Source organism: Populus euphratica, unplaced genomic scaffold, assembly GCF_000495115.2.
Source record: "Populus euphratica unplaced genomic scaffold, PopEup_1.0 scaffold319.1, whole genome shotgun sequence".
Taxonomy (NCBI): Eukaryota; Viridiplantae; Streptophyta; class Magnoliopsida; order Malpighiales; family Salicaceae; genus Populus; species Populus euphratica.
In genome coordinates, this window is record NW_011500205.1 from 151,426 (window position 1) to 177,241 (window position 25,816).

General features: G+C 34.8%; 3 protein-coding genes, 1 long non-coding RNA gene and 1 pseudogene across 8 annotated transcripts; 2 read left to right on the top strand and 3 right to left on the bottom strand.

Annotated features, from left to right (window-relative positions):
* Positions 1-463: 463 nt before the first annotated feature.
* Positions 464-1,785, bottom strand: LOC105112004 (uncharacterized). The gene is made up of 2 exons (XR_839690.1): positions 1,053-1,785; positions 464-959 (listed from the first exon to the last, which is right to left on the bottom strand). It is a non-coding gene; the product is annotated as an uncharacterized LOC105112004 (long non-coding RNA).
* A 1,020-nt stretch (positions 1,786-2,805) lies between these two features.
* On the bottom strand, positions 2,806-4,002 carry LOC105112015 (uncharacterized; annotated as a pseudogene).
* A 5,418-nt stretch (positions 4,003-9,420) lies between these two features.
* LOC105112008 (uncharacterized) lies at positions 9,421-17,560 on the top strand. 4 transcript variants are annotated; one of them, XM_011007543.1, is made up of 10 exons: positions 9,421-9,863; positions 10,986-11,029; positions 11,249-11,372; positions 11,462-11,588; positions 12,446-13,095; positions 13,723-13,999; positions 14,085-14,361; positions 14,889-15,053; positions 16,143-16,604; positions 16,986-17,560. In XM_011007543.1, the coding sequence occupies exons 1-10, from the start codon at positions 9,650-9,652 to the stop codon at positions 17,271-17,273; spliced, it is 2,628 nt and encodes an 875-aa protein (XP_011005845.1). In that variant the 5' UTR covers positions 9,421-9,649; the 3' UTR covers positions 17,274-17,560. The 4 variants fall into 4 exon arrangements, with proteins under 4 accessions (XP_011005845.1, XP_011005846.1, XP_011005847.1 ...); XM_011007544.1 differs by having other exon boundaries at positions 14,892-15,053; XM_011007545.1 differs by having other exon boundaries at positions 9,421-9,845.
* On the top strand, positions 10,799-22,435 carry LOC105112006 (uncharacterized). 2 transcript variants are annotated; one of them, XM_011007542.1, is made up of 8 exons: positions 10,799-10,831; positions 18,027-18,757; positions 19,935-20,123; positions 20,240-20,331; positions 20,807-20,866; positions 20,952-21,021; positions 21,405-21,608; positions 21,730-22,435. In XM_011007542.1, the coding sequence occupies exons 2-8, from the start codon at positions 18,086-18,088 to the stop codon at positions 22,114-22,116; spliced, it is 1,674 nt and encodes a 557-aa protein (XP_011005844.1). In that variant the 5' UTR covers positions 10,799-10,831; positions 18,027-18,085; the 3' UTR covers positions 22,117-22,435. The 2 variants fall into 2 exon arrangements, with proteins under 2 accessions (XP_011005844.1, XP_011005843.1); XM_011007541.1 differs by lacking the exon at positions 10,799-10,831 and having other exon boundaries at positions 17,892-18,757.
* Positions 22,436-23,096: 661 nt separating this feature from the next.
* Positions 23,097-25,532, bottom strand: LOC105112005 (coatomer subunit zeta-1-like). The gene is made up of 6 exons (XM_011007540.1): positions 25,421-25,532; positions 24,851-25,010; positions 24,137-24,284; positions 23,943-24,020; positions 23,507-23,588; positions 23,097-23,386 (listed from the first exon to the last, which is right to left on the bottom strand). The coding sequence occupies exons 1-6, from the start codon at positions 25,421-25,423 to the stop codon at positions 23,327-23,329; spliced, it is 531 nt and encodes a 176-aa protein (XP_011005842.1). The 5' UTR covers positions 25,424-25,532; the 3' UTR covers positions 23,097-23,326.
* Between the last annotated feature and the right edge of the window lie 284 nt (positions 25,533-25,816).

Sequence of the window (25,816 nt, forward strand, 5' to 3'; positions counted from 1 at the left end):
TTCACAACGAGGAAGCTCAGGGCTTATGTTTTATTCGCCACTACTGATGCTTTTTCAGAAAACTATGGTGCTGCTTTTGGATGAAAATAATTCTTGGATGGTTCCAAATTCTAAAACAATTAATCCTTTTATATAATTCAAATATCAATTTATCTCTCTCATGTTTTACATTTTATAACTCTACTGCCGCCGCCGCCCCCAGTCGCCACCTCCACTCATCCTCAAACTCCGCTACCCCAACCACCTTGTCCATTGTTACTCATCATGTCACCTTCACAGCTCTACTCTTCCATTGCCACCATTGCACCAATCCCATCTTACATCTTAATCGCAGAAAACAACCACTATGATTCCATGTTCTGTCCTCATTACTGCCACATCCATTTTCGTGCGCACCACAACCATCATTACCAACTGTTATCTTTACCGATCACCAAGAAATTTTCACCGATTGCAATGATTATATGACAGTAGAAGATTTTTATCAGAAGAAAGAAACTGCAAATTACATGTTCTAAATAAAGGAATCTCGAAAGTATGCCCTTTTATAAGCTGAAGGAAAATAATCACGCATCCCAGTACTATAAGAGAAAGAAGAAACTGCCTTGATTCATATTGGTTACAACGGATTTTTCTCTATGCATCTTAGAAGGAAAATCTCATGCTACAACCTCTACCTCCACACCCTAGTAAAAGAAAATGTTTCTTCGTAGCAGTTCTTCTGTTACTTCTAAACACATTATCCAGCATTGATGCCGTTGCTAAGTGATAAATCCTCTGTATGTTGCAGGGAAGAATGCAAAAGCAGATGCCTCTGGTCAGCTTATGTTTCTGGCTCTCACGATTAGGTGATTAGTCAGCTAGTGAAGCACAAATTGGCTGCCATATGTGGTTTCCCCCGATATGGACACACCATTGAAAGGAAATCAAGTTGAAGGAGGTCCTAGTTGGGTTTCCATCTAGAAGACAACAAATGCACGAATTTCTTGATTGAGAGAGAGCATAGAAACAACATAAATAGAATACATTATTGGCAGAATAAGCTAGCCAACCTTGCCAGTAAGTCCTCTCTCCCACAAGCACAGGCCTTCAATAATCCTGTTCATGAACTATTTTATCCTCATCTAACCCTTATTTGATTCCCAATTAAACATCTCACTGCCAATGATTTTCAGGGGATCTCCCATTATCAGTTCTTAATCAATCCCCAAGTTTCATCCTCAAGAACATTAACCGAAATCGTCTACTGTTAGAGGATGATGTCAGGCACCACATACCTTTCAGATGGGACTTCCAGATCATCAAATATCCAGGGACGATCATCAAAGATCCAGGGACGATCATCAAAGTAACCATACAGCAAACAGTTGAACGTTTACATACAGAAGTTATGCAAAAAGAGCAATTCCATATAAGTATCTGTCATCATCAACTATCAGTAGGTTTGAGTCTCAACACGGCAACACCCTCCACTTTCCTCTATTTCACTATCCAAGGCCAGAGTCAAAATCAGTCGAAAGAAATTGACACTGCAGACCTCATGGCATTTCATCCCAGTCAAGAAGCCTCGATTTTGAGATTTAGTGGTGGAGACCATCTCCATGAGCTACCTATTAATGTAATCTGGCAAGGCAGAATCTGATTCTTATGTTTCTCTCATTCTATTTATGTATCAAACCAAGACCAAACCCCCAATTCGATTGCTTTCTCCAACCTTTCTTCTGCCTTGACCGCACAGTGACAAAGAAGACTACGAAACATAAAGTGAAGCAGAAAAAGTTACTATGAAATAAATCATAATATAAATCGTAATTCTTTTTTTTGTAAGAATGAAAATAACATCAATTGAAAAAAAGTGATTGGTAGGTAATGATGAAGAGTATTGAAGCCAAGTTTACTATTAAAGGTTTGATAACATAGATTAAGTTATAAACAATATTAATAGTGAAAATAAATTATCCAATTGCTGAGTACTTAAAGGATGATATTATTGTTTGTAAATTATATCAAAATTACAAAAACAGCAATCATCTTCTTTCTATAAAAATCAAAATCCAAGCTATTCATAAAGAAATTGCTAGTTTTCTTGCAATGTAAACACAATAAAATAAACTATGTAATGATAATAAATCCAAGTCATTGTTGTCTTTATTTTTGGGACATGTTAAATAGCTTTCACAAAAATATTTTTGGATTTTTTGTTTTGTGTTAAAGAAGTTGAAGGTTGAAAATTTTATCAACATTTGTGTATTAGATGAAATTAAATGTGTGAAGCAAGATATAAAAATTGACCATGTTTTTTATTTCACATTACTATATATACAGTTTATGTAGCCATTATAAAACGTTTTTTAAAGCCCTTTTGATTTCAAGTTTTACAACATTCACCAAGAAAGTAACCATATCTGTTGCAATTGTTTAAATAATATATACAAATATATAATTGTAATGGTTTCTTCTTTATCTAAGTATTTATTGTATGCACATAATAATTATGTTTTTTTTAATATCATATTCTTGTTAATATACATATATCATTTACTAATTCATTGGTTTTAATGAAAATTATTAATATTGATACCTAAATTAGCCAAGGAATGATTTTTTTTTGTTTTAAGAGTTGTATTCAATGTTAAAATTAGCATGTAAAGAAGAGAAAAAGAACTCATGAATTACAGGCTGTGAAATGAAGAGAAATAAGTAAATGAAAAATAAGAAAAGACAAATAGAATTAGAAAATAAATAACAAATAAAAGGCATGTTGGATAAACTGGATAATGATTTATAAGAATATGAGGTTAAAATTCAAACCTTTGAGGATGATGAGGATGTTGCCCGTTGTTTTTTCAAAAGTGGAAGTGAGTGATCAAATGTCTTAAATGTAGCTATGTTTCCAAGGTTTTCTTAGGCTTCAATTACTTTGCCATGCTCATCTTCATGACTATTATAATAAAAGGAGTTAAAGAGATGCATGGCAAAAGAATCATAAGTTAAGAACCATGTAATTTGCATGTGTCAAGGAAAAAAAAGTGTAAAGAAAATGTGAGGAAATGTAAACTTGCCTAAGTTGTTGTGTTGTAGCTTCAAAATCAAGTGCATGTCGTGCTCCACATTTGATGCGTGTTTTCTTGTTTGGTGATATGTTTTGAGGTGGTGTCTCCAAGGAATCAAGAGCAATCCTAAGTTGTGTGACAGTATTTTGTGGAGTTGATGGAGATATAAGAACATGTTTTATAAAGCTTAATGGAGTAGATGTCTTAGATGTAGTAGATGATTTAACTTCTATAGTTGGTGTTTCTAGAGGATAGATGCTCTTATTTGTGGTGTCATCAAAGATATTAATAATGATAATCTCACATCTGTTAGTGGTGGATTTGAAAGCACTAAATCGAAGCTGAAAAATCATGCTTTTTTTTTTTTAACTTTGCTGTCATGGTGGGAGGAATAACTGAGGGATCTATAAATTTTTTATAATAGACATAATGGTGGGTTGATGATCCAAAAAAGGTCTCAGCAATTTTTCTAAATAGAAGAAAATTAGTGACATCTTCTCCATCGGTAACAATACATTATAAGCGAAACCTATGATATAAAATTGATGACATGTTCATTAATAAGAAGTGTATGATAATGTATATAAGGAACATAATTTTTTTATTTAACAACTTAATATTACTTTAGTTATGAAATTAAATGAGTTACCATGGAACTAGAAGAAAGGTGATAGCATCATAATCCCTATATGTATAATTGTTTTCACCCCCACTAAGTTTTTTGTTGCATTTTGGACAACTTGGATATCACCAGCCATTGGAAAAATCAAAGTTAATAATCAAAGCTTGACAAGTGAATCTTAGATGCTGGTAATAGAAAGAAAATACATGTTACTGGGGTGTGGTTAAATGAAATTAAAAAAACTAATTATACGAAGAAGGTAAAGCATGTCATCAAAGCTAATAATAAAAGGGTTTTAAAAATAACCTTATACTCATAAGGATTCATGCAAAGAATCTCATGTGTTGTTTTCCTATTTTCTTTCATTTGTTCCTCTATTAATAAAACAATATTTGATAATGAAGGGAGTTGTTGTATTTCAATAGGTAGTTGTGCAAAGCTGCATGTATAATTAATTCAAAAAGATGGTGAAAAAATAATTAGTTAGAAAAAAAATTGATAATGGTAAAGCATAAAAGAGATGGTTGATGTTGGAATAACTTACAAATGTTTATATGCTAAGCATTCTAGTATGTCTAGACTGAAGTATCAAAGAGAGGCAGTTGTACTATTAAGGTTTGGTTTTCCTTGTGAACAAAATAGTTTTTTATAATAAAATAAAAGGGGAATTATTTGGATCAGAATGAAAATTAAAATCTTAAAGTTTTTATTTATAGAAAAAAATTAAATGGAAGTTAAAATTACCCCTAAATTCTGTGACACGAAATCCAGCAAATGTAATGATAACTGGAGATGGTAGGTTATGAAGAGTGAGTTCATCAAAATCTTTGGCACTATCACCCTATAGAGTTATGTGAAACTCCTCACCACTTTGAAAGAAAACACAAAACAAATTTAATTAATAAGCTTGATAAAAGTAAGGTAATTTGTATTTAATTTTTTTAACTCATTGAATGTTCTCAAGCATGAATTCTCTTTTATTTTCAAGCGTCTATCCACAAACTATAACTTGTTCGAGTGACTGCAATGCTTTAAGTCTTCCAAGGATATCTTAAAAAATAGAAATAAATGTTTTTAAGTGATGTTATCAAGTTGAGTTTAATAATAGAAATGTTTTATAATAGGCCAAATGAATGAAATAGATTGTAAACCTGTAAAAATTCTAGAGCCTCTTGACTTAGTCAAAATATGCGTATAGTCAATAAAATTAAAGTATTATCTAAGAACGTGAGGTGTAATAGCTTCAATGCTTGTAATTTTTGTGTTAGATTTGAGATCAATTACAGCATCATGGGCAACAACTATGTTTACTGCTCTATTTTCATAAGTATAGAATCCTTTGATTTCATAGTGATTTCCTTCAATAATTATTGTTGTAAATATTGAAAGATCTCTTATTTTAACTAAAGCTTGAATAACTCCACTCTCTATATAAAAAAGATTAATGTTGGAATGAAAAAAATAATTGTTCACCATGCTAACAACCAAATGCATTAGAACTTTTAATGCAATATGCAATAAGGTTTTGTAAATTATTTAAAGAAGAGTTTTGATGACATTGGAAGTCATGTATTGTTACCACCGGAACATTAAGTTAAAAGATTGGTTTTAATAATGAATTTAAGAGATTTTATGTCTTACTACTTCTTAGAATATGTAAATTGGTTGTTACGTATATGGTTTATTAATTTGAAGAAAGATTTTCTAAGTTAACAAACGTGTCTTGAGGTGAAGGTAAAACATTATTTCTAGAGGATACACATATATTATAATTAATTATTATAGACCATTATATAAATGAAAGCTATATATAAAAGATGCATAGAATAAAAGATAAATGTACTTCTTGGTTGCTTCTCAATGCCTGTGTATAATTGGGTGTAATATACCTGGTAAACCGTGGCTCTAGTATGGAATTATAACTGAAATTTTAATGATGAATTGGTGTAGTTAACAGTGAATGCATCATAAAATTTCTCAAACTCTTATATTAAATCATGTTAAGTCATAGAATATATGAAATTTGCCTGATTTGTATAAAATTTTCTATAAATTATATAAAGTAAATGCAATGTCTAGGGCTTGTCTGGGTTTTTAAGCATGTAGAAAACAAAGTTGATTGTAAATTATAAATGGATGCTAAAAATTTGTTATGTTAATTTTTTTTTACAATTTCAATATTGAAAAAGTTTTTTTCATAAGTTGAATAACCAATTATTGGTTTAGTAATGAACTTAACTATAACACTATAGTAACGAAACCCATCTAAACTCACCAACTTAGCTAACACAAACATTTCTTCTCCTGAGAAGAACCACAGATAAAAAAAAAATTGTTCAAAGATATTAAAGCTGCACACAAAGCCATTAAAACTTGCACAGCCGTGTTACACTAACAAAGAAATGCTCACACTCCCCTAAGAAAGGACTATCTAAGCAAATCTCTAGATAGCCTCACATTGCACCAGAAGACCATAAATAAGCAAATCAGAACATTGATGGTTTTGGGTTAGGAGATAGAAGGGCTACATGGTGGTGTTTGCAAAGTGGATCTAAAACTATGAACTTGTTGTTTGGTTTATCTTTAAGGCATTCTCTAGTGCAAAAGGAAAGAAATGGGAAAGCTGTAACCTTTTGAAAAAAGACAGGGAGAAATATGGTAGGGAGTTTGCCACGTAGCCACCAAAACTAACAAAAAAAAAAAGCCTAGAACTTATCGCAAGAATGAATAAAACTCTCCCCGATAAATACTTTAAATCCATAGTAAAAACAACACAGGAATCCACAATGATTTTAGACATAATATACAGGGACTCACTGAACAGTTTTAGTTTTTTTTAATGTTTACAAAAGAAATTTCATTTTGGTGTTTGTACCCTTTGTTTTTTTGAAAAAAGTAGATAGGAATCAAGAATGAATAAAGTGATTTTTCTACTTGTCGTGCTATTGATCTAGTGATACAGGTCATGAATTTTAAGTATTAATATTGTTAAAGATCTTTTTTCCCTCATTTTTTATTATTTTATCTTTCTATGTTATTTAAAAAAAAATTATTTTTAGTTTATTTATATCAATTTACTCAGTCTTATAATTTAGATAATGAGTTTCGTAGGCTTTTTTTGGGTAGATATTTTTTTAAAAAATATTTTTTATTTTATATAAATAAGCTTTGTTTTATATAAAATTGTTTTTTTGAAATAATATTTATAATATTATCCATACATAATATTTTCTTATTCTATTTACTTATTTTATATATGTTTATATTTCTATTATTTTTTATTAATTTTAATAAATAAATTCAGTCGATGCAAATAAATAAAGTTATTATTTTACAAGGTCAAATATCTTCATCTATATCTATTTTTTAATTTGTTTCATTTTCTCTTTTAGTTATTACAAATAATTTTTTGTGTTTATTTATATAAATAATTATTAATTTATTTAATTAGATATCCAAATAACTTTATTGGTTTATACTTTTAATTTTTTTATATAAAAAAATAAAAAATAGTATATATACTGATATTTGTCTTTTAAACTCATATTTATTTATTAAAAAAAAACATTTACTACCCGAAACGGTACTCATGTAAAATAGCAAATAATAATAAAGATCAGCAGACTCTCCCTTACTTGCAAGGGCACATTACCATATCCTGCGAGACAGTCGATTGGGTCGAGTCGACAAACTGGGCCCAAGCATACCTCCTGCCCTCCTTAGGATAGCGAACCAAAAAATCTAAAGAATTAAATAATTACTGGGAAAAAAAAAAAAAAAACCCAAAAGAGAAAGAAGAGCGGGGGTTCTTATCAGGTAGGACAGCCGTCATCCACTGCGAGCAGTAGGGGAAGGTGCGTGGAGACTCTTGGTTTGGACACGCAAGTGGCCGTACATTATTTTATATGCAGAATCTTTGCTACAGGATAAGCACAACAAATTATTTTTATTCTTCAATATTTTTTTTCTTTCCCCATCAGAGTGTTTAATAATTTATTAACAGTTATTTTTTAAGATAATCTTTATTTAAAAATATATTAAAATAATATATTTTATTTTGAAAAAATTATTTTCAGCATACTATATCAAAATTATTCAAAAATATAAAAATATTAATTCAATCTCAAGCATCTCTATAGTCTAAACGGTAGATGAAAGAAATAAGATTTTCATTTACTCCCATTAATTAGAAATATTTCATTTATGACCCCAATTTATATGGTGATACGTTATTGGATGATCTTGATGACTAGGATCTCTAGGAAGAAGAGATTCAAGGGGATTATCGTGCGCATCCAAATGTTTTGTTGATTGCTCAATTTTTATTTATTCAATGAAGAATCTTTTTGGTATACTTTCAAATTTTTCATCTTATTTATTTCATCCTTGCATGATCTTTATGACTGAAAAAATTTAAATAAAATCCTATCATGATTATGATTTCAAAAGTAGGTTTTTAAAAAATATTCTAATATTTTTATATGTGATTAAATGAAAAAATAATAAATATGATAAAATTATATCACAAACATATTAAAAAAATAAGTTTTTTTTCATAATATTCAAAAGCAATTTTGTTTTTATTTTTTTTCTTTTCATATTAGGTGCATAATAATTTTAATTTTTTTTAATATTTCTATAAAACACAAAGTATTATTCAAGAACCATGACAAAATTAAATAATATTTTAAATATCATATTAAATATTTTTTTTATAATGTATTTCAATCAAAATTAAAAAACAAAACATAAAAAGAGGATTAGACATCTAACAAAAAAGATAGGCTAATGCTTCTGGGCATGAAAGGCAAAGTTTGCACACTTGCACTCTTTTTTTTTCCTTTAAAAACAAATCACATGTCAATATTAGTTTTTTTTGTTAAAATAAATAAATTAGGTGACATGTTATTTGCTTGCATAGATTTTAACTATCAAAAAATATTTGAAAAATTAAGTTGATATATTTTTATTTAAAAATTATATTTTCATATAAAAAACTTAATAAATTAATTTCTCAACATTCTTAAATTAGTTCAAAAACATAAAATCAACTAGAAAAAAAAATCTTTTTTAATATTAGTTTATCTTTTTTAATTAGTAACATGGGAGCTCAAAAACTTTCTAGTAATGTTAAGAGGAACACGTTAACATCAAATTTGTCATTTCTTCACGGTATCTAGCCAAATCGATTAATTTTTATTTTTATTTTTTAGTGATTCTTTTATTCTTATCTTTAAAATATAAAAGTTTAAAATTAAAAAAATAAAAACAAAAACTATGGAAGGAAAATTTGTCAAAAAGGCACTACATGAACAATAGAAAAGCCCTTTTGTTTGTTTCGTTATCAATTTTGGTCCCAATATTTCTAACTTTTTGCAAGCAATAAAACCAATTTCTCAATAAATTCAAAGAAGGTATGTAAAGAATTATCTAACTAAATTTCCAGTCAACATAACATAGAATAATAAAATTAAAAAACAATTCAATGATTTAGATAAAAAAATACTTCAAGAATTAAAATAAAAAGAGGGGAAAACACTTCATCAATCTATAATGGTTGGAGCTACAATGTTTTTGGCAATTTATTAGATTTTCTTTTAATTGTAATTGTAATGATTAGAGAATTTTAATTTAGTAAACAGGAAAAACAAGATACGAGAAAAGAACTTATCCCCTACCCCCTCCATTTTTTAATCTAAAAAACAATAGCAAAAGGAATTTTTTATATATATATATAAAAAATCACATATACAAGAGAGTGAAAGAGAGAGAGACAGAGAGTTTTGGGTGCTAAAAGCAAGAGTGGGAGCATTAATTCTGTTTCTTTCGTTCTTCCTCTTCCTCTTCAACTCGGTCCTCTAACGCCCAGTCGCCGCGTATAAAAACAAAGAGAAAATCCGACGAGCAAACAGTGTGTCTTCCTCTTTTCAGATCTGAGAGGTACAGAGGCAGATACCGTTTAGAGGGAGGGAGAATGAGTGGCAGAGGAGGAGGAGTAAATAACAATAATGGAAAGGGTAATACTGGAATATCAGGGATACCTGCAGCGTCAAGGAAGATGGTACAGAGCTTGAAGGAGATTGTTAACTGTCCTGAACCTGAGATCTATGCTATGCTTAAAGAGTGTAACATGGACCCTAACGAGGCTGTTAACCGTCTCCTCTCTCAAGGTTTTTTTCCCCGTAACCGTATTATCTCTATCCTCTTGTTCAAGTATTTTTGGTTTTAGTGGAGTTTGAGGTTAGGGTTTTTATTATTGGACTCTCAGTTTTTTTATTTGATTTTGACAAATCGAGATTTTCAATTTCAAGTCGTTTGCTTTTCTTTAAGTTTTAAGCATTCAAATCTTTTGAAATTGGGGTTTTTTCATGGACTGAAAATATTGATTCTTTTTTTTTGGTAATTGATCTGCGTGTTTAGGTATATGTCTTTGTGTTAGTGTTATTGTTTTAATGAGATTGTTTGATTAAGTTGCTTGGACATGACAAGAGGAAGTTATTAACTGGACTTCTTGATTAAAAAAGTTCAACGTTTTTAACTTTCCGGGAGTTCAACTTTGTGGTCAGATTTCGGCTTTGATCATCGTGTGCAAGTATTGCTGTACTGCAGCTCGTAGTGCGTTTTGTAGTCTTGAAGTTTTGATGGAATTGCTTGGTTCTGATTCATAGGTATGAACATTAGAAGTTTTACAGAGGAAGTTTTGGAGAAATATAGTTAAACTTTCTACTTTTTCAACAAAACATGGCAATAGAGCGGTCTTTCGTTTCATTATCATTGATAATTTAGGTTGTTGATCTGGATATGTTGATTATTCAACATTAGGTGACCATCATGAGCATGCTAAGTTGATCTCACTTGAGCAAAATGTCTGCAAGCACATGCATAGTTGTATCTTGAGTGTGTATGTAGGTCCTCTTTTTATCAGAAAATAAAAGTAACATTGATTGACGTCTTATTTGGCCACCGCCACTGCTCAGCCATTTTTGTCAACATCAACTGCTTGATATAAATGATGGTCATGTTGTTTTAATAGCTGTTTTAGCGTTTTGTGATTCCATTTTTCTTATGTCTCTGAGCTGCTTTACTGCATGCATATGAGATTTTAGTTGTTACATTAATCATTTTGCTTGATCTCTATGTTCTGGTTCTTGTCATTACTTTATATTAATACCTGTCAATTTTTGCTTTAATGTTCTGATAATTGATCTGTTTATATTGTCCTTTATGCAATTGGAAAATTGAGAAGTCTCGAGTCTTCTATTGAGTTTTGCCTGCATGTGAATTTGACTTGAAATTTGTTCATCGTGTAGATCCTTTCCATGAGGTGAAGAGCAAGCGAGAAAAGAAAAAAGAGGTACAAAATGTAGATACTTGTCTCATTGATTCACTTTCATTGGTCAAGCAAAGAAAAAAAAATCACATTGTTTATTATCTTTTTGTTTGAAATGCTATTGTAGCAATCTTGTTTTGCGATAAACTGTTAACTAGAAAATTCCTAATATTTCATTTCATTGGCCCAACTTTAGCTACTTTTTTATGTCATACAGTCTCACTCGTCTTTGTTGTTGATTAGAATAAGGACCCAACAGATTCCAGGTCTCGAGGTGCTAATAACATGTCAAATCGTGGTGGTAGAGGTGGTGCAGACCGCAATGGGCGTGGTGGCCCTGGTAGGCCTGCCTATTTCAGCTCTAATGGTATGAGAATGCTGCAGTTCAATTTACTAGAGTTAAATCATTTGTTAGTGTGGAATGAACGTGGACCTTAACAAACAATTTTTCTCCAGAATCTAGCACTTTGCATGGCAAACCTTCATACAAGAAGGAAAATGGAGCAAATGCTTATGCTGGTCCTTCTCCTTCTGCATCCGGTACGGTGGGAAATAATATTAATTGGCAACCTCCATATCACAGGTAATGTCCATGTTTAAACTTAATAGTGACAAATTTTGTGTTTTTGCAGATTAATACTGTATTTGACATGTACTGATGATACATTATAATTCAATATTTATTCATGTTTTTGTGGAATGGTATAATAAAAGTCATATGTTGGTGCTGATTGGTTAAGTATGTCTTTAATATGTGTGATGGTACGCCATTTACTTCAGATCTAGTGTTGTGCTTAGGAAAAAGCCATCATGAGGTTTACTGACCTGGGATATATGCTTGGCTAGCTTCCGATTTGCATATTTTGCTTAGATTGGAACAAATCTGGGTTAATCTAGAACTTTTTACCTGCTTGGGGCACATGGTGACTGAACTATGAATTACAGTAGCAGTAGTTTTGAATATAGCTTTCATCTTTTTGTGGATCCATGCTACACCCTTAGGTTGTTTAATTCTGTGAAAGAAGAGATTTTATGTCCAGACAAGTTTTTGATGCTCTGATGAAATAGTCTGACATAGAATTTGCTAGTAGTCTGGTCATTTAGTTAAGCATGTAGAATTAGACCTTGAAACTAGCTATTGGAAGAGGCTTTTAGGCTTTCTTCGAATACTAACCAGTTGCAAAAAGAATTAGTATTCTATTGCTGTTATGTTATATTTGTGCTGTGCTCCATGCTTTCTTTTTTTTTCGTTTTTTTTTCTTAGCAACTGGATGTTTTCTTCTCTTGGATTTTAATGAAGAACATTTGCTATGCACTCATATTTATTTGTGTAGAAGCATTGCTTAGTTGTATTAATACGTATGCAATATGGTTACCAGTGTCAATGTGTATGCAATGTGGAGATTGTTGTTTCTCATTTTTTATTTACATTTCATGCAGTGATTCTGTGGCCACAGAAAATAAAATGTCAACTGTAGGGGCAGGTGATGGAGTTTCTTCATCATCACAGCCTTCTCCTGGATATCAATCTGCGTGGATGGGGCTTTCAGGTCAGGTATCACTGGCTGACATTGTAAAAATGGGTAGGCCGCAAAATAAGGCATCTACCATGCCATCTCATCAAAGCGTCAATCATCACCATGCTACAGCTCCTCCTTTGGCAGCATCACACCATGATTTCCATTCATCAGAAAATCATGCTTCCAAGGTGGTGGAAATAAATACAGAACCAGAAATTGATGTAAACCAGCATGTTCATTCAAATGATGAATGGCCATCAATTGAGCAGCCAACTGCTGCCAGCACATCACCTGTTCGGGAGGTTCCTGCAGATTCTGAGTTGTATGGAGATCTATCTAACTTGCCTTTAGATAGAGGTGGTCAGCACGTCAAATCCCAGTTCGATGATGTTCAATCATCAGAAGATGCTCATGATGAATCTTTTGATGCTAACAATGTGGGATCTGCTTCTGTATCTACTAGAAATATGCAGGAGGATTGTTCTGGAGGTTCATCTATTTTTGATAATAATATGTATGGGAACATCAATTCTTACCAGTCTCACAGACATACTTTTGAGAATAATGAAGGTGAGTTTAATGTTTTAGATTCATCTATTATTTTCCAATTGCATTCAACTATTCCTTTCAAAATTGTAACTTTTCCTTGAATGATGTTTCAATCAATTGAGAATGTTCAACATTGACTTGAGGTCTATCTTAAATGTTGACGGGCTAGTTTAATTTCTTGTGATGATTTTGTCTTTTCCTATGTAAATATCCTGCAGCCTTGAACTGAGCCTTCATATGCAAATTAAGTAAATTTAGTAAGACTTGCCCAGGGAGAGTTTTGAGAGTCATGGCTCAATCATGATATATTTATGGTTGGTTGACAACTTTTCAAGTGCTTGAATGTAATACTCCCACCCAGCATCCATGCACCATAAAAGGGGGAAAAGAAGGAAACAATTTTGCATAAAACATGTAGCTTCATAGCAGAATGCTGGTATTTTCACCTTTACTGTTTCAAAATTTTCTCATCAGCCCCTTCTTCATGGGGACTGTCAACATCATTTCTACACTGTTTGTGTGGAGTTGATTATTTTGTGATTTGTCTTTAAATGACATGCAGCAATGCTTTTCTAAACTTGTCTCCTTTGCCTTCCTTAAGGAGCTATTGACAGTTTATCTAATTGATTGTATCTCATGTGATTTCAGCTGAAGATGGCGCTTCATCAGTGGCTGCTAACTTACATCAACTAAGTTTGCGGAATGATGATCAGGGGGTGCAGCCTGAAGAGGATAATCCTCCTGTAATAATTCCAAATCACCTGCAAGTTCATACTCAAGAATGCTCCCACCTAAGCTTTGGGAGTTTTGGATCTGGGATGAATTCGGCTTTTTCTGGGCATTATGCGTCAATGCCCATGAATAATAGCTTGGAAGAAACATCCGAAGTGGTAGATGCTTCATCAACTGATCATTCAGACACTAGGTATGTCTTTTTTATGGCAAATTTTTCTACCCTTCATTTTTTTTTTTTTCGCTTTAATAATAAGTGGAATGTATATTTCTTGTAGAAATCCTGAATATTATGGGGATGAGCATCTCAGAAATACAGTAGATGAAAGTTTAGTACATAGAGCTGGTGTGAGTGCTACGAATTACGATACTCCTCCAGTTCCACAGGCGGAGACTTTGAAGGAGACATCTGAAGCTGCTCAAGGGAATCAATATGCATTCCCTTCATCTACACCTGGTTATAGTTATGAAAACACCCAACAGTTGAATGCTGCATTTAACAACTCACAGACAAGCACTCAGATGCAGAACATGGCTCCTTTCTCAAGTGTGATGGTAATGCGATGCAGTAAACTGCACTTATCTCCACAGTGTACAATTTGTCATTTTTGCATGATATATAAAAGTTTTTTTTTCTTGGTTAAGGTGGTTTGTCTGTCAATTTTTTTTTTCAATGAGCAAGATTTGGTTTTTTTATTGAAGACAATGATTTTATCGGTGGTTTTTGTTCACTTACAGGTTCTAACTACAGATAATTTTTCTTTTATATTCATTTTATGCATGAGAGATTGGTGTGCTGGAGAAAAAAAGGAAAGAAACTTCAAATTTGTTATGTGATGGCCACACTAGATAAATGAAAGTGTAGAATAAAATAGCATATGGTGAAGTACCATTGCTCCATCCTCCTTTTCAGTTGTATCTTATTATTTGTGTAGCTGAGTTTGTGTGTGGAGTAATGTGCATGTATTTTTATGTGTCTCATTGAACTTAATTAGTTTGTGTTTTAACTTATTAAATGTAGAAGACAGTACCACGATATTGATTGGTTGGCCTTTTTTCCTTGTTACATTTTCTTTTTACAGCAGGCATATACAAATTCTTTGCCAAGTGCCTTGTTGGCTTCAACAGTTCAGACTGGGAGGGAGACTGACCTTCCATACTCGCCCTTCCCTGTGACACAATCACTGCCCACAAAATACAGCAGTGCAGCTTCTTCTATCAGTGGTCCTGGCATTTCCATGTCAGAGGTATCCTGCTACCTTAGCTTTCTTGAACTCGATGAAGCTTACTATGTTTTCTTCACAATTTATTTATTGATGCAATTAAGAAGTCATTAAACTCTTGACTTATGGAAGATCTCTGTAGTTCCATATGCAGAGGTAGGGAATAAATCTAAAAAGAAAAAAGAAAAATCAATTTGTGGAACCAATTGAAAAATATAAGTTAGGCACCATACATGCCTTCCTCACATCCATTTTGGAATCTAGACATTTCCATTTTTGTTATTTTTCACACGTTCAGGTCCCCTAGTCCATAACCAAGTAGATAGATTGGGCATTCAGCAGAGACTTGTTCTGTATGGATGTTGGTTATGGTGTAGCATCACATGGATGAGGTGAAACTGCAATGCATCTCTGTTTCACAAATCGTGTGCAAAACACTTGCTAACTAGAGATCTCATTTATTCCCCAATGTTCAACCATCTCTCTTCTAGGATAAAGAATTCATCGACGATGATGAGCATGTCTTAACAGATTTTTGCATGCACATGTTCTTGCTCCTAAGCTGTATGGTAACAGCTATTTGTATCACGTATTAAACAACTTCGTGGGTTTTGGATTCAGCTGATGAGCTTACACATGCTAACTCATAGCTGACCTCACTGTTGTGAGTCTGGAAAGTGGGCTTCTGCTGTCTTCTGATAGGTTTTATTTCTTCTGACTGAAGACTGCACCTGTTTAGTTGAATGAAACATGTCTTGTAAAATAGCGGAGACAACCTTATTAGGAGAAAACTTCTCATAACCATTCTTTACTACTTTGATGCACAACAAACCAACCATCCTTTTCTGTGATTTCTGATATTTCCTTGATAGTTGAATATAATATGATTTTGGGAGATATAATGATAGAATTGGCTTTATATTTTGGTGATTCAAGTTGTTACTTGTAGTTGATTTTTTGGAAAATGAGATGTGATATGGCTGGTGGTCTAGAAAGAGAAAAAATGAAATCACACGAGAAATTTACGTGATGAATCTAGTTTCAAACTTGGTTGGAGTGTTGTGTTTTGATTGTCTTCTCCTTGTTCTGATTATTGGCTTGTAAACATGCTAGGCATTGAGAGCAGGTGGTGTTTCTACACCTCAGCCAGCTCCTCAGACACATCCTGGTGCCAATGTTGCCACAGGACCTGCTCTTCCACAACACCTTGCTGTGCATTCTTATTCCCAGCCCACCCTTCCTTTGGGGCATTTTGCCAACATGATCAGCTATCCTTTCTTAGCTCAAAGCTACACGTATATGCCATCAGCCTTTCAGCAGACGTTTTCTGGTAATAATACATACCATCAGTCGCTGGCAGCAGTGCTTCCACAATACAAGAACAGCGTTTCTGTAAGCAGCTTGCCCCAGTCTGCTGCTGTTCCTTCTGGGTATGGATATGGGAATTCAACCAGCATTCCCACAGGAAACTTTCCTTTGAATGCACCTGCTGCCCCTGCAGGCACAACAATAGGCTATGATGATGTTTTAAGTTCTCAATACAAGGATGCCAGCCACTTGATCTCACTTCAGCAGGTAACGCCTCTGCTCTATACCGGGCATTGACAAACTCTTGAGGATGTGAATTATCTAGTCTGCATTGAATACACCTCATCCAAATTGGGACTGGTGTCATGATGAAAATTCCCACTAACAAGTCCAGAATCATTTTGTAGCTACTCGAAACTTGAGTTGTGTGGTTATGACCAGCATCATGTAATGGTTTCATGGGTAGATTATTCACTTCACACATGGTGTTGCCTACTCTCACATTTATGCGGGGACAACTGACGTAAGCAAGTTCCACATGAATGTTGCGAGGGAATGGAACAGTACAACGGCTGTTGTGGATAATTTCCTTGATTTCAATTGCATGTTTTATTTATTTGAAGCTGAAGGTTTATCTTGTGTTGTCAGAATGAGAATTCAGCCATGTGGATGCATGGGCCTGGTTCACGAACAATGTCGGCCCTCCCTGCCAGTACATATTACAACTTCCAGGGGCAGAATCAGCAGCCCGGTGTATTCCGGCAAAGCCAGCAACCGTCCCAGCATTTTGGGGCACCTGGGTACCCGAATTATTACCATTCACAATCGGGGATGTCATTGGAACACCAGCAGCAAAACACGAGGGATGGTTCCCTAGGCGGGTCTCAAGGCCAGCCATCAAAGCAGGCTCAACAGTTGTGGCAAAACAGCTACTAAGAATGCCATCACCTCCTGGTTTTTCAGGGCATTGTAGCGAGTTTGAAAGTGGCCAGTCAAAGGCGTTCCTGCTTTTGAATAATTTAATGTAATGATTTGTTGGTGATCTAAAGAGAACTTGACTAGCTATTGCCCCTGTGCCATGAGGTTGATTCTGCGTAATTTATCAGCTTGATCTGGTTAACTTAGGAACACGTGTGCTAATCTGGGCCGCCGGACTCTTTTATTCTCCTTGTACGCCTGTTTTCGTTATATAGTTAAAGTTAACTGTTTTTTCCTTCTGTTGGGACACTTGGGACGGGGCCTCTCTCTTTCTAAATCGACTCCCAATTACATGACCCCGAATGAATTTGATTTATTTATAAAATCACTGTAATTGAATTTGATTATAAAAAAAAAAAAAACTAATTTATTATTAATAATAATACCTCTATGAACGGGAATCGGAGCTTGAAAATATCTTGTGCTGTCAACTAAAGAAAATAAGAAAAAGACTAGATGTTGCATGTGCTCTGCTCTTTCGACGGTCAGGAGGCCATCAAATTTTCTCGATGGAGGGCAAAAACGTAATTTAACTGCTCGCGTGTCTGCGGTCACAGTGATGTTAACTTTAACAAACTTATTCTTTGGGAAAAGGAAAAGATGGGAAACGGACGGCAAAAGCAAGCTGACGCCCCTCGTCCCAAGCTCTTTATCGCTGCATGTTCTCACCATGTCCGTCACCTTGCCCTAAACATCTCCTCCCTGTGATGCTTTTAGTTGAAATCTGAATATGCACAGATGAGTCGGAAAAGAAAAGAAAGGAAGAAGAGATGGAACAGAGCAGCATGATGATTGAGAATCCCTCTTCGGTGCATGGGATCATGAAATCAGAAAACAACAGCAAGGTTTCCAGTAACGGCGGAAGAGATGTTATGCCTGGGAGTGATGTTTGGACAGATGGACTTATTTGTGCCTTCGAATTCTCTCCGAGGCGTACCCCCAAATCCACAACTCCTTCTTCCTCCAACATGTTTAGCACCAGACACAAAATTAGTAGTGAGTTATCAAAGGATGACGGAATGCCTGAGAGACAGGAGAGTTGCAATTTATTCGAATCGTCGTCTGTTAATCGCAATGCCCCTTCTTCTGATGCTCAGAAGAAGATCCTCCCATCAAGACAGGGCAGGCTTGAGGATGGCCGTTGGATACCCATTGGCTGGGCTAGGATTTCTCAGCTTGTCCAGACTGTGCAAATTGACGGTGACTGGCCAGCACAGCAAGTAGGGTTGATGGATGATGAACTCGGTCCTACTGTCGCAGATTTAGCAGCTCCCTATTGGGAGCGTCCAGCCGGCCCCACATGGTGGTGTCATGTCGCCGCAGATCACACCTCTGTCCAGGCCTGGCTCAACAATGCTAAGTGGTTACATCCTGCCATCAGTTTAGCTTTGAGAGATGAAAGTCGACTCATCAGTGAGCGGATGAAGCACCTTCTTTATGAGGTAGTGCATAGTTTCTTTTGTATTTCAAGTTATTTGACATGGATGGATGGTGCTTCACATACTTGAACTCCCTTTTGTGCTTCTTCAGCCAAGGTCAATTTATGTGGCATGAAAAAAGGGGGCCTGGATTGTTTGTGTAGTGGAAAACTGTTGGTGACTGGCCTATTTGAAACGTTTATCATAAGTGACCGTGACTGTCATATTACCTTCTTTGAATTACTGTGTAAAAAGCTATGAGAAAAATGAACCATCACATTCCTCATTCTCCTTTTTCTGAAGTAACCCATTGTTTCTTTAGTGTAATGTTTTCCTCTTATTTTAATCTCTCTAAATTTTTATGTTCATGATATAATTCTAGCATGAATATCTATCTTTTTTGAGCATGTTACAGTCACTATCACCATAACTTTGTGGACCTGTGTATATTGAGCAACTGCTGGATAAAAACTTGGAGGTTCCAGGCTCAACTCCTCTGTACTGTTGTTTGTGGTTTTTTCTGACAGAAAATGTATGGCAATTATTAGGAAAGGAGTTCATATAAAAGGTCTAGTTGATAGATATTTTAAATTAACATTTGAATCCTTAAATAGAATGCCCAGGTAGCAATGGTCTATGCCAGGTGTCTACATTCTACAATTTGCAGAGGTTGAGGAAGAAACCACTTTAACAAGATAAAAACTGGGAGTTTTCCCTTTAATTGAATAGATGCGATCATGCAAATGTAGGATGGGGAAGACGTTGAACATACAGCCTATTTCCAAGGGAAAATGTAGTATTTGTGCTCACCTAGGCATATAATCCATCTTATGTTAAAGTTGCTGAGATTCATCCTTGGATAAGTTCAGTGTTATGTTTTCTTGTTTTGTAAATTGTGACCTGTAATGAATTATGTGTCTCTGCAGTGTAAATTATAGCCTATCATATCTCACTTGTTTGGTATATCCATGTAAAGTTGAAGAATGGGTCCTTGGCTTAAGGGAAGAAAGTGAAAATTGTTGGATCCAAGAGATGTCTGTACATGACAGATTACATGAATTCGTATTTCATTATATTTATATGAAGTTGAATAAAATTTGTAAAATAATAATAATAAAATTGTTTTAATAGATTCCTACTTTTTCTTCCATGACAGTCTACTTGATTATTATTAATTGTCATGATTTGTGTTCCTATCTAGGTCCCGGTAAGGGTTGCTGGAGGTCTGCTGTTTGAGCTCTTGGGACAATCCGCTGGTGATCCATTTGTTGATGAGGATGACATTCCTGTTGTGCTGCGCTCCTGGCATGCACAAAACTTTCTTGTATCTGCACTGCACATAAAGGGGCATGTGTCTAGAGTGAATGTTTTGGGTATCACTGAAGTTCAGGTTTATTCATGACTTGGAGTTTTCAAGTGGACTAGAGTACTGAAACAAGTGTTATTAATTAAGTATTCAAGTCACTTGATTATTGATTCATCCCTTTGGTGCCCCAATTTGGTCAGGAACTTCTTTTTCTTGGAGGCTATAATGCTCCAAGGACAGTGCATGAGGTCATTGCACAACTAGCTAGTCGGATGTCTAGGTGGGATGATAGGTAATGGAAACCACTGAAACTAAACTATGTTACGTATTCATGGCTTATTTTAATTCAAATCATGCTTTTGTCCATTCGATTTCTTCCCTTCTTTTGGACGGACGACAAATGCACCATCTGCAGGCCAATGGCATCTATGCAATATATCTGAGAACCTGGCCTCTATTTTTTTGTAGCAAAACTAATTCCCTCTTGTTTTTCAGATGAAAAATGAAAATGCATGATTAAAAGAATAATTATTTACCGTTAGCACTTCAGCAAAACTGTATCATGTCACGTGTTCCTTTCTGTTCCTACTTTCTACTACAAAACAACTGTCTTCAAATCACTTCTCTGTACCAATTCACCCGTGTATTTTCCTGTGTTGTCTTTAGAAAAATAACTTGTTCCGAGAAGATGATGGATATTAGTGTATATTAGGTATCCTTTCCTTTTTCTAACTTCAAGTTTTTGTTTTCATCTCTTAATTTTTTAGGCTGTTTCGAAAATCTATATTTGGGGAAGCAGATGAGATTGAGCTGAAGTTTGTGAACAGGTTGAAAAGACACGTGCACTTTTCCAAACTTAAATTTGTTACTATATCATACATAATTTTTGTTACAATAAATTGCTATGAACAGGAGAAACTATGAAGATATGAGTCTCTTCAGTATTATCTTGAACCAAGAAATCAGAAGGTTGTCAAGACAGGTAGCTCCAATTGTTGAAACTATTTTATGCACAGACATTCTGATTTCTGTCTCATCGCTTGTATATATGCATTGTACATTTGTGCTTGTTCTGCCATTTCATGAGAATCTGACATTTGTCATTCTCACTGCTCTGATGAGCAAACCTTGATCTGATGATATGCAGACATTGAAACTGCCTTGGTCTGGGCGTTTTCTTCTCTTTTCTCAGCAACGTGGCAATTATAAAATCCAGTTGGCACTTTTAAGACCTGGTGGTCCATAAAAGTATCTGCCAGCAAAATCCCATTGTTTTGGAGTTGGCATATTTTCTTACTTCTCACTTCCCAAGGGAATGCATGTTTGTTCCATTTAGTACCAAAACCAGGGGCTATTCATTTGCAGGTTATCAGAGTGAAATGGTCACTCCACGCAAGAGAGGAGATTGTTTTCGAGCTTCTACATCATTTGAGGGGAAATGCAGCAAGAATGTTGCTAGAGGAAATAAGAAAGAGTACAAGACAAATGATAGAGGAGCAAGAAGCTGTTCGGGGTCGTTTGTTTACTATTCAAGATGTTATACAAAGCACTGTTCGGGCATGGTTGCAGGTTTGTTTTGGAGGGTGTGTGCATGTGATTGTGGGGGATATGATCATATCTTCATTTCTTCCTAGATTGATTTGAGAAATCCCTTGTTTTTTTTCTTTTCTCCTTTTCTCCTCTTATGCAGGATAGAAGCCTTCGTGTAACCCATAATCTGGCTGTTTTTGGAGGCTGTGGTCTTGTGCTTTCTATCATCACTGGGTTATTTGGGATCAATGTTGACGGGATCCCTGGAGCATCTGGTACACCATATGCATTTGCTCTATTTACTGGGATCCTCCTCTTCTTAGGAATGGTGCTGATTGCTGTTGGGTTGCTTTACCTTGGACTGAAGAAGCCAGTCACCGAACAGCAGGTTGAAGTAAAAAAGTTGGAGCTGCAAGAATTAGTAAAGATGTTCCAGCACGAGGCAGAGACTCATGCCCAAGTTCGTAGAACCATGCGTCGGAATAACTTGCCACCAACTTCTGGAGATATTTTCTCAGACGATGTGGATTATGTTCTCATCCAATGAGGACATTATGCTAATTCAAGGTGATTGTTACAATGACTCCAAGTCATCGGTGACTTAACTTTTTTGTTAGGAGAAAAGTAAGTAAAATGCTTATGTTTATGTAATTCAGTTACAGAAAGTAAATTAGATTTGAGCGAAGTCATGGAAGAAAAACGCACCAACCAATGCTTCCTGCTCAACAGAGATCTTATGCTAATTCCTTGGATCAGATATATATCTTCGTAAGGTTTTTTTTTTTTTTTAATTAAGACATTACATCATTTATCACCATTGTTACTGGGTAAAAATGATCTTATTGAATATATTTCTATGATTCTATTGTGTAGTACAATTGGGGCTGGACCTCATTTATATATAGGTCGTCGCTGTGGTAAAATTATATTTGGATTACCACCTTTTCATGCAGTGTGTTCCTCTGAAAAGCCTAATAAAGCTAATGGCTTCAATTTGGGTTTTTTTTTTTTTAATTTCTTAGCAACGACCGGCTGCAATTGCAACCACATGCAAGCTTGGAAGCTTCATTGCTAAATCTTTGTAGCCTGGGTGTCGTTCCAGCTGAGCAAGCTTGTAAATAGGAAACAAGTTGCAGCATGATGGGCACGGATTATTTTATAAAAAGACATGCAAAAGTTCTCTATCCCGCGAGGATGCTAAAGAATACTGGTCATCTTACATAGCAGGAATCTGACATTAGCTAACCTGCGGTTGGACCATGCGAGGAAGCAACTTCAAGTCTTGCTCAGAAAATTGACTTAAATTAAACAATAGCTGGCAGATTACCCACTTGGGCCTTCGAGTTTAGAAGGTTGGTCGTATTAACGAAAAAAATCAAGCTCAGAACTAAGCGATTTATTTATCCAGATATAGACACCGGGGTAAACTGTGATGTGAAGTGAGAAACAGTTAAAACACTCGTTGCCGTTAAGCATCACTTGCTGCAACAACGGAGCAAAGGTGACATGCATTCATTCAAGACTCTATAATTTAAAAGCTCCTCTTTGCCTAAATTATACCTTCTTTGAATAGTTTCGACCAAACAGAGGTCTGAGCAACACAAACCAAAATATGATCAAGTCAGACGAGCTTATGGAAGCCCATTGAGTTGATTATATCAAGGAGGGACTATCTAGAGAAACTGGTGCTTACAAAGCAAGTAAATATATACACAGAAGAACCCTCAATTTTCCTCTCCTTTTGCCTGGTGCAATTATCACTTAAGAAGGGACCTTGCTAGATGTTCCCGTGCAGTTGCCAGTGCTTGTGAGAATGTCTGCAAAGAAAGCAGAAGTTTATAGTACATACTGTAGCAACTATTACTGATTTGTCCGAGAACTCTGAATTTTTCTAAATTCAAGGTTGGAAGAAAGGAAGTCCGCTGGAATAGCAATACCTGCTCAGACAATCCTTCAGCAACTGTACTATGACTTGCAACCTTCCCCACAATGACATTTGCATCGGTTTCCAAAATAATACTGCATCAGGACGTGTCAAGAGTTATTTCTGGGTGATAAGAGATAGCCTCTGAAGTAAATGAGTAAAAAATACGTAGCAAAATTGTTTGAGAACATTTCTGGATGTAACTGAGGTAACTTTAGAACTAAAGTGGAGCTTTGGCTATCATTAATGATCCGATTCTTTTTAACATTATTTCCACAAATTTAGTATGACAAGTAGATATCCACGGATCCAATGTTTCCCTTTCAGGAGTTCAGTGAGTTGAAGGACATGTTCAAATAATGACAGCAAAGAAGAAACAAACTGCATATCAGCTAAAGGACAAAAAAAAATTAAGCCAATCGTTTGCATAAAAAGACCGCATCGCATCCCCGCCATCAACAATTTCATCAATGCACAGCAGGATGAGATCTAGATACTCAAGTGCCTCTCTTTTCTCCACATTGCCTCTGAAACAAGGAATGATTAAAATGGATATGAAATTAAATAACAGAAAGGGTGGCAATATGTACTGACAGCATAAAAATGTATGGAAGAACAAGGTAAGCAGTGGCATTGCAAAAACCTAAGGAGAAGGCCAACTGCATCAAAGAACCCTTGAAGGACTGTGGCTAAGATGACCTCATTTTCTTCTTCACCTCCAGTAACAAAAAAGTGTAGATCTTGAACAAACTTGTAAACAACAATGTTGTTCTCAAGCATTGTTACCTCAACTGTAGACAAAGTCACAAGATATTAGTACAGAAGCTGTGATAAACGAAAATGGAGTAGAGCCACTCAGTAGTGATAACCATAATTCATTAATATGGCAGTGACGCACAAACACGATTCTGTAATCTGCAAACAAACTGAACTTTGCAAAACATTTCAATGTGTTGCCCCCACCACTGTTACTAAAAGGGTCAAGAAACTCAATGCCACGGATTCAGTAAACCACAAACAACTGAACTTCACAAAACATGTGAATGTATTGCCCCTGGAAGAAGAAACCTCAATCATGCTCCATGACTGCCAATATCAAATTACACAAGTTGCTTCTTTTTCTGAACTTTTATTGCGCCAGTGAAATTAAAAACCAGGAAGACCACGGTATGTTATTCTGTCATTCATCTAACCAGCAAGAATATGAAATGCCATGGGCGATAGCCAACCCCACACAAGCAGCATAGAAGGTGAACTCATACATAATGAAAATAATCCCAGGGCATGAACTAAACGCTTACAAACATGCAAAAAGAAAGTCCTTAAGAGTAGTTGAAGCAGGAGACAAATGGCTAACCTTCCGAGCGTGCATTAGTCTTTTGAGTCTTGTTAAACACAGCTTTCTCAAAAGCTTCTTTGGCACCATTGGTTGGCCAGTCATCACAAAAATACTTGGCAGCCACACGCTTCCCTTCAAAATCCAGTAGAAGGATATTTTTTACGCAAGGGCACAGCTCCTACAATCAACATTGCACTTTAAGAAGAAGATTCTCAAAACAACCCAGATCCCAAAATGCACCAATTCAGTTTGTAATTCAACGTTATGCCATGCCAGAAGTTCCAAAACCCTAACAGGGTGTTCCACTATTTAGCAGCAATGCAAGCCAAAAAAATCTCTATAAAGTAAAATACTCTAAATCACAATTAGGCTTCAATAGGCAAAACCAAATATAAAGAAATGATCATATGCAAAATCAATGATTCAAAACAACAAAAACTAAGCACAACCCATGTATAGCCAAGCATAAATGTGTGTATCTTTAACAAGAAATTAACATAGTAAATGAAACCCTAAATTTTCTCTATTATTGAATGTGTATTAAAGAAAGTAATAGCTCAGAAAGAAAGAGAGAGCACAGTTACTGACCATGTTGTGGTTTGGCAAAATTTCGAAGGAAAACCGATCTCCCAGTTCGTTCGCGAGAGAAAGTAGTAGTAAAGCAGGCTATGGTGACTGGTCAGAGAGACACTTAAGTATGGCCTAATTAAAATTAAAAGAAAAGCTAAACCGGGTGAAGTACTGTATCCATTCAAATTCGTGTGGATTGATAAGTACTTTTTTTATATTAGTTTTTATTTATTTATTTTTGTTTGAACACAAAATTTTAATTTAATTTTTTTAAAAAAGCTAAAGCATTCAAGAAAGCATTAGCTTTCCTCACAAATCATGGATTAATATAGTATTTTTTATGTTAGTTTTATTTATTTATTTTTATTTGAATATATGATATTTTCTATTTGTTTTTTTATTATAATTTTTTTA